The sequence below is a fragment of the Clarias gariepinus genome, chromosome 22 (genome assembly GCF_024256425.1).
Source record: "Clarias gariepinus isolate MV-2021 ecotype Netherlands chromosome 22, CGAR_prim_01v2, whole genome shotgun sequence".
Classification (NCBI taxonomy): domain Eukaryota; kingdom Metazoa; phylum Chordata; class Actinopteri; order Siluriformes; family Clariidae; genus Clarias; species Clarias gariepinus.
In genome coordinates this window covers 11,989,722-12,002,541 of record NC_071121.1, presented here as the reverse complement: position 1 = coordinate 12,002,541, position 12,820 = coordinate 11,989,722, and the positions used below count along the sequence as shown (strand labels likewise).

General features: G+C 37.9%; 1 protein-coding gene across 5 annotated transcripts in view; it reads left to right on the top strand.

The window, feature by feature from the left end:
• The window catches only part of LOC128510228 (solute carrier family 35 member C2-like), a 47,470-nt gene that overhangs the window by 3,596 nt on the left and 31,054 nt on the right, over window positions 1-12,820 (top strand). For 3 of the 5 annotated variants that reach the window (XM_053482358.1, XM_053482357.1, XM_053482356.1), the window contains 5 exons: window positions 157-325; window positions 2,044-2,127; window positions 2,298-2,473; window positions 3,152-3,281; window positions 7,270-7,979. In XM_053482358.1, the coding sequence (XP_053338333.1) occupies window positions 157-325; window positions 2,044-2,127; window positions 2,298-2,473; window positions 3,152-3,281; window positions 7,270-7,376 (666 nt within the window). In that variant the 3' untranslated portion in view covers window positions 7,377-7,979. Of the gene's footprint in view, window positions 1-156; window positions 326-2,043; window positions 2,128-2,297; window positions 2,474-3,151; window positions 3,286-3,739; window positions 3,761-7,269; window positions 7,980-11,365; window positions 11,550-12,521; window positions 12,538-12,820 lie in introns of those variants that run through there. The other 2 variants (XM_053482359.1, XM_053482355.1) reach the window with 2 other exon arrangements.

Here is a 12,820-nt window from a genome sequence, read left to right as displayed (position 1 = left end):
AATAGTCAGTGGACTATCAAGTCTTCCAGTATCCCTTATCCGTCCTGGGCAATAGGTTGATTTAAATGCATGCACTGTGTTTGACTTGTGACGACATGACATGACTTGTGTTTAATTAGTTAGGTCATGCAGTTTTTTTTTTGTTTTTTTTTTAAGAACCCCTTCCTGATTCTGGTAGTTCTGCTGATAGCTGGTGGATTATTTATGTTTACACTTAAGTCCACTCAGTTTAACCTGGAGGGCTTCATCATGGTCCTGCTGGCTTCTTTTATCGGTGGGATCCGCTGGACCCTTACACAGCTCCTCATGCAGAAAGCAGAGCTCGGTGAGTCTGACTTAAATCGTATGCGAACAAAGCATGTGAAGCTTTGGTTGTGCATGAACAATGCTGCTAGAAAAATAATATAAAAAATATATATAATACAAAAAAAAATATTAAGTTAATATAGTATAAATTATTGGGAAAATGTGTCTTAGTGGCTAAAGAACAAATCCACTCTAAAATTTTGAAATATTTGTGCTATGCTTAGCATGTCTGTTGCTTATTTGTTAGTTGACAGTTAAATAACTGGACTTAAGTCCTGCTGCATCAGTACTGTAGTAGACATGAAAAAGGGTAATGTGTTTTGTTTGTGTCACATGTTCGTGGCGGAGAGTCACGGGTTACGTGAATTAAGAATAATAATCACCTGTGCAATTAGAGCTAAATAAATATGTTTTAGGTGGAGAGGGAGTGAGCAAGGACGATGTATTCTTTGTTGACCAACGTAAGACAACATAAGACAACAAAACTTGATACGATCAGTCTGTACAGTAAATAAAACCTTTTTGCCTCACGGATGTTTTATCGTTGTGTCGCAAATGCATTGAGTTCTTATTTTAGCCTCTCAGCAGCGTTTGGTAACTTCAGAGTAGCCGCTACAAGTACCTTTAGGTAGAAATTAAAGCTGCACGATTAAAAAAAATATATATCACATTGTAGTTATTTTGACACGCACTGCGATACTTAACTATTAAATGTACCACTTTTTATTTAGTCTGACACTAAATAACTGTTTAAATGATCTCATTTAGATGATGCTTGCCAATATTTAATTAACGCAAAATGAATTTGTATTTTCTGTGTAAATTTTACATATTTAAATAATTGACAAATTCATGTCAAACAGAAATTCATGATTGTGCATATATTACCTGTAATAAATTGCAGCCTTTTTCTATGATTATATATGATAGAAGATAGATGTGATAGAAATGGTAGACCAAAAATATACTTAAAAAAGAAAATAAATTTAGCTAAAAAAATAAATATATATATATATATACACACACACACTCACCTAAAGGATTATAAGGAACACCTGTTCAATTTCTCATTAATGCAATTATCTAATCAACCAATCACAGGACAGTTGCTTCAATCCATTTAGGGGTGTGGTCCTGGTCAAGACAATCTCCTGAACTCCAAACTGAATGCCAGAATGGGAAAGAAAGGTGATTTAAGCAATTTTGAGCGTGGCATTGTTGTTGGTGCCAGACGGGCCGGTCTGAGTATTTCACAATCTGCTCAGTTACTGGGATTTTCACGCACAACCATTTCTAGGGTTTCACTGTATTAAAATGGCCCCCACAGTCACCAGATCTCAACCCAATAGAGCGTCTTTGGGATGTGGTGGAACGGGAGCGTCGTGCCCTGGATGTGCATCCCACAAATCTCCATCAACTGCAAGATACTATCCTATTAATATGGGCCAACATGTATATTATCCTTTTTTTTTTTTTTTTTTTACCAAAATAGCTTAAATCTTAGATAACGTTAAAGATTGTGTGTTATTGTCTAACAAGTTTAGTGGGAAAGTTGTTCAGGGTGGATTAGAAGTTTAAAAATTCAAGCCCTGACACTGCCATGCTGTTGTTCTGCTGTTAACTCTGCAGCTTACAGCAAATTCAATACATTTTATGATGGGATTTTCTTTAGATTTGGTCTACAAAGTTTTAAGTCAAAGGTTTATCTGCATGTTGTTTACATTTCCCCCAATGCAGGTCTCCAGAACCCTATAGACACCATGTATCACCTGCAGCCCCTCATGTTCATGGGCCTGTTTCCTCTTTTCATGTTCAATGAGGGTATGTCTTATTCATTTTTTGTTTATATTATATTATATTATATTATATTATATTATATCATATCATATAGTGTCCATCTTTAAAATGTTGTACAGCCCCAGTATATACTGTTCTTTAAAGCTCAGTTTATCACAGGCTTTGTGTGTTTTTGACTTTGTGTGTGAGAACAGGACTGAACCTGAGTACAACTGAGAAGATGTTCCGAGTAAGTGAGCTCCATCCGCTGCTCTACTCTCTCCTGTCTCTGTTTGCGGGAGGTTCACTGGCTTTTGGACTCGGTTTCTCTGAGTTCCTTCTTGTCTCCCGTACCTCCAGCCTTACTCTGTCCATAGCAGGCATCTTTAAGGTGGGCACATACACTTATTTGATTTAGTGTTATACTTGTTTTTCCTTGCAATTAATTTGTTTGTAAAACAGTAAACGCTTAAGAGCTTATTTATGCTTAAGTAGGCAGATGCCCTGTAACGCATCAATTTAAAAAGACAGGACAAGCTGCACTTGTCCTGTAGGAAGCATGTGTTTATCCATCCTCTTTCATAAGTAGCTTTCATTTGATAAGAGGGAGAGAGCTAGAGGGTTGGAATTGGTTTTACTGTTATTAGTAAAATGTAAATTTTGTTGCAAGGGCATACTGTAGAATATACGTCTTAAAAGTACTGTCTGATTCTCAAACATATATTATTGCTGTTGGTTAAGGAGGGAAGTCTCAAATTCAAGTTTTTGTTGACCAATACCCAGGAATATGTTACCTTTTGGAATTTATTGGCTTCTTCCTTTGCATGTAATGTGTGCAAACAGTATAATGAAGCTTCAACATATGATGTTGATGTTATTCAACTTTGCCACACAGAAGATCCACATTAAAGTCAAGTTAATCATACAGTGCCTTGCAAAAGTATTTATACCCCTTCAGCTTTTCCACATTCTGTCATGTTACAAACATAAATGTAATTGCATTTTATTGGGAATTTATGTAATGGACCAACACAAACTCTCTCCCTCTCTCTCTCTCTCCCCTCTACAGGAAGTGTGCACTTTGCTGCTTGCAGTGAAATTTTTGGGAGACAAAATGAGCACAATAAACTGGCTGGGATTTGTTGTTTGTCTGTTGGGTATATCTCTACATGTAGGTCTCAAGACATACTACAGCAAAGGTTTGTTTTTGTTGTTTTTCTTTAATTATCCATGCCATAGCAACAGTGTAATTAACCTAATTATAACCAACAATATGATTTTGATAGCTTTAAGTATTTTGTATGGGGTCAGCTGTCAGACCAGTGTTTGAGAATTAGATTTATGTGTATTATTAGGAACACCTGTTCAATTTCTCATTAATGCAACTATCTAATTAACCAATCACATGGCAGTTGCTTTAATGCATTTACAGTAGGGGTGTGGTCCTGGTCAAGACAATCTCCTGAACTCCAAATTGAATGTCAAAATGGGAAAGAAAGGTGTTTTAAGCAATTTTGAGCGTGGCATGGTTGTTGGTGCCAGACGGGCCGGTCTGAGTATTTCACAATCTGCTCAGTTACTGGGATTTTCACGCACAACCATTTCTAGGGTTTACAAAGAATGGTGTGAAAAGGGAAAAACATCCAGTATGCGGCAGTCCTGTGGGCGAAAATGCCTTGTTGATGCTAGAGGTCAGAGGAGAATGGGCCGACTGATTTAAGCTGATAGCAGAGCAACTTTGACCACTCGTTACAACTGAGGTATGCAGCAAAGCATTTGTGAAGCCACAACACACACAACCTTGAGGCGGATGGGCTACAACAGCAGAAGACCCCACCGGGTACCACTCATCTCCACTACAAATAGGAAAAAGAGGCTACAATTTACACAAGATCACCAAAATTGGACAGTTGAAGACTGGAAAAATGTTGCCTGGTCTGATGAGTCTCGATTTCTGTTGAGACATTCAAATGGTAGAGTCAGAATTTGGCATAAACAGAATGAGAACATGGATCCATCATGCCTTGTTACCACTGTGCAGGCTGGTGGTGGTGTAATAGTGTGGGGGATGTTTTCTTGGCACACTTTAGGCCCCTTGGTGCCAATTGGGCATTGTTTAAATGCCACAGGCTACCTGAGCATTGTTTCTGACCATGTCCATCCTTTTATGACCACCATGTACCCATCCTCTGATGGCTACTTCAAGCAGGATAATGCACCATGTCACAAAGCTCGAATCATTTCACATTGGTTTCTTGAACATGACAATGAGTTCACTGTACTAAAATGGCCCCCACAGTCACCAGATCTCAACCCAATAGAGCATCTTTGGGATGTGGTGGAACGGGAGCTTCGTGTCCTGGATGTGCATCCCATAAATCTCCATTAACTGCAAGATACTATCCTATCAATATGAGAAAAGAATGTTTTCAGCACCTTGTTGAATCAATGGCATGTAGAATTAAGGCAGTTCTGAAGGCGAAAGGAGGTCAAACACCGTATTAGTATAATCCTTTAGGTGAGTGTATATATGTTTAATAGTGTTCGACCTGAGCATGCAGGGGAATATCGACAAGTATGGTCATTTAAAGTGAGTGCAAAGTGCAAAAAAATATTTTGCTAAGTATAGACTCTTTTGCCTGACATTTTCTCTGCATGTGCACTTCACAGCTACATTTTTCATAGCACCTTGCGCTCATTTTATCTGATAAAATCAGCCATATGTTTAAGATACTACAAGGGGTGTTTAAGTGAAACTGGAATTTTTGATTGTGCAGAATAACACAACACGGGTATAGTAAATAACTATTTTTATTAATATATAATCTCCTGTTAAACTTATGTACTTATCCCAGGTTTTCACTGGTGCTTGGACACCATCAAGGTAAAAAGTTTTCACAGTATGCTGGAGCTGGAATCAGGCTGCCTGCATCATATCCAGACTCATGTCCCAGCAACTTATTTAATTGCCCAAACATTTGGAAATGGCTTGTAGTGAGGTTAGGACTCGATGGATGGATGGATGTGGCAGTAACTCCCATCTGAGGTCATGTAATGTGCAAGTGATGTTTGTAAATGATTGTGTGTCCAGTTCCCACAGACAGGCGTCCCTTCTGTAAGTCGGTGACAATTTATTCCTCGATTTTCAAGGATCATGCATTCCACTTGCTGAATGATCATGAGAAGAGCTGCAGTGGGCTCAGAGCCACTGGCATCGTTGTTCACAGAAAAACAGTCTTCATTAAACCGTTTCCACCATTCACATGATTTGCCGCAGCTAAGATTCTCATTATTGTGCTTGCAGTAAAGTCTTCTGTAATTGTCACTTTGTTTTAAGCCAAAAAGTCATGCTTTTTTTTTTCTTTTTTTTGCTCCAATCGTTGATAACCAAATGTGTTTAGATTGGTGTTGCTTTCTGTCAGCTAATCATTAGTGTGACATTGTACATTTGCTTATGTTACCTTCTATAACATTGCACTGATACAAGCATCTAGTACTTGTTTTTTTGTTGAGTACAGTATTATCAGCCAGATACACAATACTGATACTAATAATATCACTATTAATACAGTCCTGATCAAAAGTTTAAAATCATATTTTGCATGTTTGGATCTTAACAAGGTTCCAAGTAGAGCTTCAACATGCAACAAGAAGAAATGGGAGTAAGACCAAAAAAAAATTGAGCATTCAATTAATTGAAAATAACGATTAAACTGAAACAGGCTGTTTTACAGTTGATCAAAATTTTAGGACCACATGCCTTTAAAATGCCAAATCTGTGCAAATCTGTGTGTCATTTTCTGTCAGGTAGTCACACGTTCTGATGGTAAAGGCAAAAAAACTCTCCCTTTTTGAACGTGGTCAGGTTGTGGAACTGCATAAGCAGGGTCTCTCACAGCGCGCCATCGCTGCTAAGATGGGACGCAGTAAGACAGTCATTTGGAATTTCTTAAATGATCCTAAGGGTTATGGAACAAAAAAGTGGAAAACCCAAAAAAGTTTCACCAGCACTGAGCCGGAGGACCCAATTGGCTGACTGTGAACAAATTAAGGCCGTTACTGATGCTGACTGCAGCCCCATAACCATCAGACGGCATCTGAGGCTGAAGGGCTTCAAAAACATAAAACGTCTTCAAAGACCTCGTCTCCTTACACGCCACAGAACTGCTCATTTGGACTTTGCAAGAGAGCACCAAACATGGGACATTCAAAGATGGAAGAAAAAATGTAACCTTGATGGTCCAGATGGTTTCCAACGTTACTGTCATGACAAGCAGATCCCACCTAAGATGTTTTCTACGCGCCACAGTGGAGGGGGCGCCATAATAGTCTGGGGTCCTTTTTTCTTCAGTGGAACAATGGAGCTTCAGAAAGTGCAGGGGCGTCAATCGGCCGCTGGCTATGTCCAGATGTTGCAGAGAGCATTCCTCATGACTGAGGGCCCTCGTCTGTGTGGTAACGACTGGGTTTTTCAACAGGACAACGCTACAGTACACAATGCCCACAGGACAAGGGACTTCTTCCAGGAGAATAACATCACTCTTTTAGCCCATCCTGCGTGTTCCCCTAATCTAAATCCAATTGAGAACCTTCGGGGATAGATGTTTAGGGAAGTTTACAAAAATGGACAACAGTTCCAGACAGTAGATGCCCTTCGCCGTGTTCACCACTTGGAGAAATGTTTCCACTCACCTCATGGAAACACTTGCATCAAGCATGCCTCAACGAATTTTTGAAGTGATCAACAATAACAGTGGGACTACTCAGTACTGAATTCATGTTTGGAAATAGGGTAGGAAATGGGTGTAGTTTACAGGTTTTTTTTGGAGTTGTGGTCCTAAACTTATTATCAGCTGTAAAACAGCCTGTTTTAGTTTAATCGTTGTTTTCATTAAATTGCATGCTCAAAAAATGTTTTGTCTCACTCCCTTTTCTTCTTGTTGCATGTTGAAGCTCTACTTGGAACCTTGTTTAGATTTAACCATGCAAAATATGATTTTTTTTGCCATTTTTTAGGTGGTCTTAAACTTTTGATCGGGACTGTATATCCCTAATTGTGACGCAAACATTAGTCTTGTTAATATTTTCCACCGGATATTTTTGTTTCACTTTTAAATATATTTAAAGGTTTTCACTGATCTGGTCTTTGTTTTTTTACCTAAGCAGGATTGCTTTTTTTGTCTATAGGTAATGGATCTACATTAAGATCACTACCAGGAAGAGAAAATCCAGACATGGAGCTCCCTCTTCTCATCTCAAGAGATGATTGCTCTGAAGCAGAAGATGAGGGATAAAATAAAATGAGGCTGTAAGAACTCTGTGAGACACACACTCCATGCAGAAAAAGCAGAAACCCACAGGCCGATCATGATTAGAGACCTGTTTACAGTAGCATGTGGTGTATTTCTGTACATCAGCAGTGATGGAGGAACAAAGATGTCTGTTACATGGGAAACACTGACGTTTAAACATTGCCTGCGATCAGGTCCGGGGCTGCATGGTTCATTCATATGAAGAATGTGTTTCCAATTTGCAGTGTTTTTTTTCCTTCTCTTCGTCATTTAAGGCTTTATCCCTATAACTGGACCAAAACTATGCTTCACCATGCTCCTTGACTGAGATATAAAATTAGTTATTTAAAAAATCTTAATTGCTCACATTTTATGTTGAATGTTTAGAAATTACAGAAACAGTATCAGATTGGAACCCACATGGCTTTGTGATTTATTTATTTCTATCATGCAGCCTTAGCCAGGTTTCCCGTTTGAAACTCAGGACAGTTTCCATGTGGCCTTATATATTTTTGTTTACACGAGAATAATATATGAAAGGTTAATTTTTAGGTGATGTCATGATTTGTTAATTGCAATCAATTAAAGGATTTGGCTCATTTGTCATCATGCCTTAACCGCTCTGCTCTGGCTGCTTCTCACATTCTGTTCTTTACACACCATGAGTTTGAGTTGATGGTTAAATTACTACCAGTTTTACATTCCTTTAAAAAGCACACCCATGTTCACAGAGTAAAATTTATTCACAAGCTATGAGAATTGACTAAACTTGGGTTTACCGGAGTCATCTCTAAATTTAAGCCATTATTTGGAATTTGTGCAGTAAAAAGGAGGTCACCATATTAAAACATAGGTTTCCTATGCTACACATCCATTTAATATACTTTGTCAATTACTTTAAAATAAATATTTTAAGACTTGGGTCTCTGGGGTGAATATGTTTCATACTTTTTTGGGCTTTTCCTTGTAAATGTGAAAGCTCAGGGTTCTGATTGTGTGTTATATATCTTGTTTTTTTTTTTATAGCAGTACCTTTTAAATTGTCTACCCAAATATATGGGGGAAGGGATTTTGGGGTCCCAAAGATGTGTTCACATAAGAGCCTACTAAGTTTACTCAGCAGGTGCCAGATGAATGAAGTCAACTGTTTAAGCTTAAAATTCCAACAAATTAGATCCCTCCCTTCAGTGCTCCCTTTGACACCAATTACACAAACAACAAACTCAGACTGCAGCACCTCAATGCCTAGTGCAAGAAAAAGTTTAATGAATTGAAAGGCAAGTAAAAACTACCTCTTTGTCCTGATTAGCTTCCCTTCTGTTTATATCCTCGGGCAGGAAAGTTTTTCTACTGGACAAATTCCAGTGTGAAGGGAATTTTGCCAGATATTCCAGGAGTGTTTTGACTTAATCCTAAAACGCCACACCTACAGATGTGATACCTTTTTTTCTTCTATTTAAAAAAAGATTTATTTCAGCATTTAACTAAATCAGAAAGCAGGAGCCACTGTTGCATCACAGTGAGTAGCTGTATTGTGCCCTCCACTGGTTTATCAGTGAAATGCAAACAGATTGCATGGTAGGGAACCTCAAACATCAAACTGAAGTTAAAGGTAAGTCCTATATATATCATGAGCAATGTATTATTACATCTGTTAGAATTAAAGAATTATAAATGCATTAGCATACCTGAATATTGTTCTTAAATGCTTAGTGCATGTTAGGGTAATTTTTTGCTGAAAAGAAAAAAAGGAAAACACTACCTTGAAAGATAAATGTGAACGTGGATAGTAAATGTTTTTATTGGAATGTGTGTGAGGACTAATGGTAATTTTCTTGTCAGGTGCAGTATTTTTTTTTTACGCGAAAAGTTAGCAAGCGTCTGCCACAGAAGTGTCATGGGAGAACATTGTTAGTGCTATTATCACGGAACAATAGACCAGGCACAATGGAGAACAGTCAGATTTTCCTGTCAGCTCCATGGAGAAATCAAACATAGAAATAAAAGACAGCAAACATTGGACTCTAAGTTCAGAATGCAGTGCACTTTGGCTTGTTAATGATCAATGACATGAAAAGCATGAAGGTATGGGAAAGATTAGTACTCTCGTTCATTCTTTATACTATTTGTACAGGATCACAGGAAGATTTCACAGGGTACTCTGGGCACAAGGTGGACTAAACCCTGGATGGGGTACCAATTCATTAATGGCACTGAAGCACACACACTAACTTACATAATATGGGCAATTTGAAAATGCCAGTTAGTCTACTGTGCATGTATTTGGACTGTTGAAGGAAACTGAAGTACTTGGAGGAAACTCAACAAGCAGAGGGAGAACATGCAAACTCCCTGAAAGCTGAACATACTAAAGGACTAAAGTGCTGCTGCATTACTCTCTATAGAGATAAAGCGATGCCTAAACCCACTGCACAATATATCAGTTAGTCAAAAGACATTGTGGGTAAGGTAAGGAGTATATATCCAAAATGAAAATAGATAAAATGTTGAAAAACATTGCGATTATTGAATTAGGAAATAAATCTAGGATTCTGCTTAAGACTACTGTATAATGCATAGACAGAACAATAAAAAATAAGTTGCACATGCCAAGATTTTATTGAATGCCTTTGGTTTTGATGATGATGCATAGCGTGGTGGCAAATTCGTTAGTAAAATATGTAAAAATGACTCCCAGAACCACACTTTCACAGTTTGAATCTATGTCAACAGGAAAGAAAAAAAGTTCAATGATATAATACACTTCAGTATGTTCAGGTCATCAACTGATTTCATTTTATTGCAACATAATTTTGCTGAGCCTAGACCTGACCAACTGAAGCAACTCCAGGACATAACACTTCCTTCAGAGGCTTGTACAATACGCACTATGCATGCTGGTGCATCACTTCATGTGCTTCCCTTCTTACTCTGACACAAACATTGCTCTTGAATAGGATGAAACTTAACTCATCTGACTACATGTCATTTTCCCATTACTCCATTGTCCAATCGTTATGCTCTCTAACAAATTTAAGAGTTTTTTTCTGATTCCTCTCACAAAAAAGGTTTTCTGATGGACACAGTTGTTTGGTCTTAATCCTGTGATCTCTTGTCATATTTCGCATGTACAATTGCTCTTAATTTCATAATTAAGCATAGTTGTGACTATTACTGTCAGTTTATTTTTTTACCTTGTATCCTTACTAAGTGTTTAAGTGATCTCCCTCGTTGATTTTATTATTTTTTTTTTACCATGTTTCTTCACCAAACTTTTGGTGAAGGTTCAGCACAGTCATTAGAGGTTTTAATTTCAAATCACCCTAATTGATTGCAATACATACAGCAGGACAATAATTTAACCCTTATGAAGTGGTGATTTTTTTTTTTTTTTTTTGATTGGCCGGTTTATAAGGACTATGTGGTTGTTGTTTTTTTCCTCAACAATAACTAAAATCCATACTTTATTTTGTGTTGCAATTCAGGAAAAGAACAAAACAGTTATGTGTAATAATAATAATAATAATAATAATAATATATTCAGTGCCCTGGTTGCATAGATAAGCACATTGACAGAGATGAGGGATGAAGAAGCTGATCAGATGAGAGAATGCTCCAGATGAAGTTTTGCAGATTTGTTGACTCCCTCCTCCAGGTTCCTCCCACTGAGGGGGACTGTATTGTAAATTAATCAACTTTTGCTGCAGATACTGTACATGAGTGGGGAATGGACAACCAGCAGGCTACCCCAGGTACACTACACTCCCTGTAAACTCCCAGCTAGTGTTAGGAGCAACATGTGAAGACTTGCTGTGTGACAGAACAAAACATCTCAAACTTTCTTAGTTCAAATAAAATATCTAAAAAATCCCAGCATTTTCCCTGTGAGTCATGTGGACATTATGCTCCAGAGTTTCCACGCCCAGGTTTGAGGAGAGGAAGGTGTTCAGGCGTCTCAGGTTTCGTGTTCAGTCCCAGCAGCAGCGCAGCAGGAGAGACAGAGAGAGTGTACGTGTGTGTGTGTGTGTGTGAGAGAGAGAGAGAACGTGTGTGTGTGTGTGTGTGTGTGAGAGAGAGAGAGAGAGAGAAAGAGCGCGAGAGAGAGAGCGCGCGCGAGTGTGTCCGCGTGGGAAATGCGCACAGAGGAAACCGGACAACGACGCGCTGCTGCTTCAGGTAAAACCAAATACAGATGATTTTGCTGGTTTATATTGCTGAGAAAACTCTTTTGATTGTGTTAGAAGTCTGTTTTGCCTCAGGGATGAAGAGTCTCCGCGATGTTTCTCTGAATAAATCCCAGCCCGGGTTTTATTCCCTTGTCGGGAAGCTCTTACAGCAGGACTGTGCCTTATAGGATGGGATCAGGATATATTATACTGTACATATGCAGAGAACTGCTGTAAAGTTCAACATTTCAATCTGAAGGATCAATTATATATATATATTTAAAAAATATGTATGACAGCAAACATTTGCTGTTTTTTGTATTTAAAAAACATTATAAATGCATGAGCAGCTTCAGGAACCATTTGTGCAGGTTTGTCAGGAATATAGCTGTAAAGTTTTACTGAGCATCACAGTCACAGCCCCTGTAGAGACTGATGCTCCTTCTTTTTCTGTTCATGCAAATCCCAGCAGTTTACCAATCAAAAGTGTGGATGCATCTTCAAATTCCATGGTCTTTCCTGATTTTTATTTCTTTCTACATTGTAAAACAATGCTGAATGCATCACAAATCTGCAATTGTCCTCTTTACACATTGATATTGAGATGTCTGCTATTTATGCTCTGTAACACTTTTATAATTGGCTCTGATCTGAGGTGATGTTTATTGGTGATGTTTGAGGCTGGTAACTCCTAAATGAACATGATGAGAATCAGTTTCATCGTGGTGCTTAACAATATTGCAAATGCACATGACAGTACTGTTTTTATAAGTGCTGTTCCAGAACAGCTGACCTTCCCTTCTTGTCTTAAAATAACAACAGACTGTTGTTGTTGTTATTGTTGTTACATAATTATATAGTTTGGAAATCTCTAGTATTTTAGAGAAAAATAATCCAAACATGTGGTGAAACTTTTGGCAAACTTTTGACTGTGGGTATGTATATATGCTATATATGGAAAGTGGATAGTTGCCTATGTCAGTTTCCTGGCTTACATTGTTTACAGTAAGGTTTGGATATAGGTTTAGTACTGACTCAAAAATTTACACGACACAAATTTTATAATAATAAAAAAACAATGTGATGAGGACTTTGCACGATGCTCTATATTATGTTGCATCATATATTATGATTATTTTTGTATTCATCAGCTTTTCATGCCCTTGACCCATACCACTTATGTATTAATATGTAGATTTGAGGTCCTTTGGTTGTCAAAGTACCAGAACCTTTCTTAATTGTATTAAAATTGCACTTTAAGTATAAATAATTACAACTTGA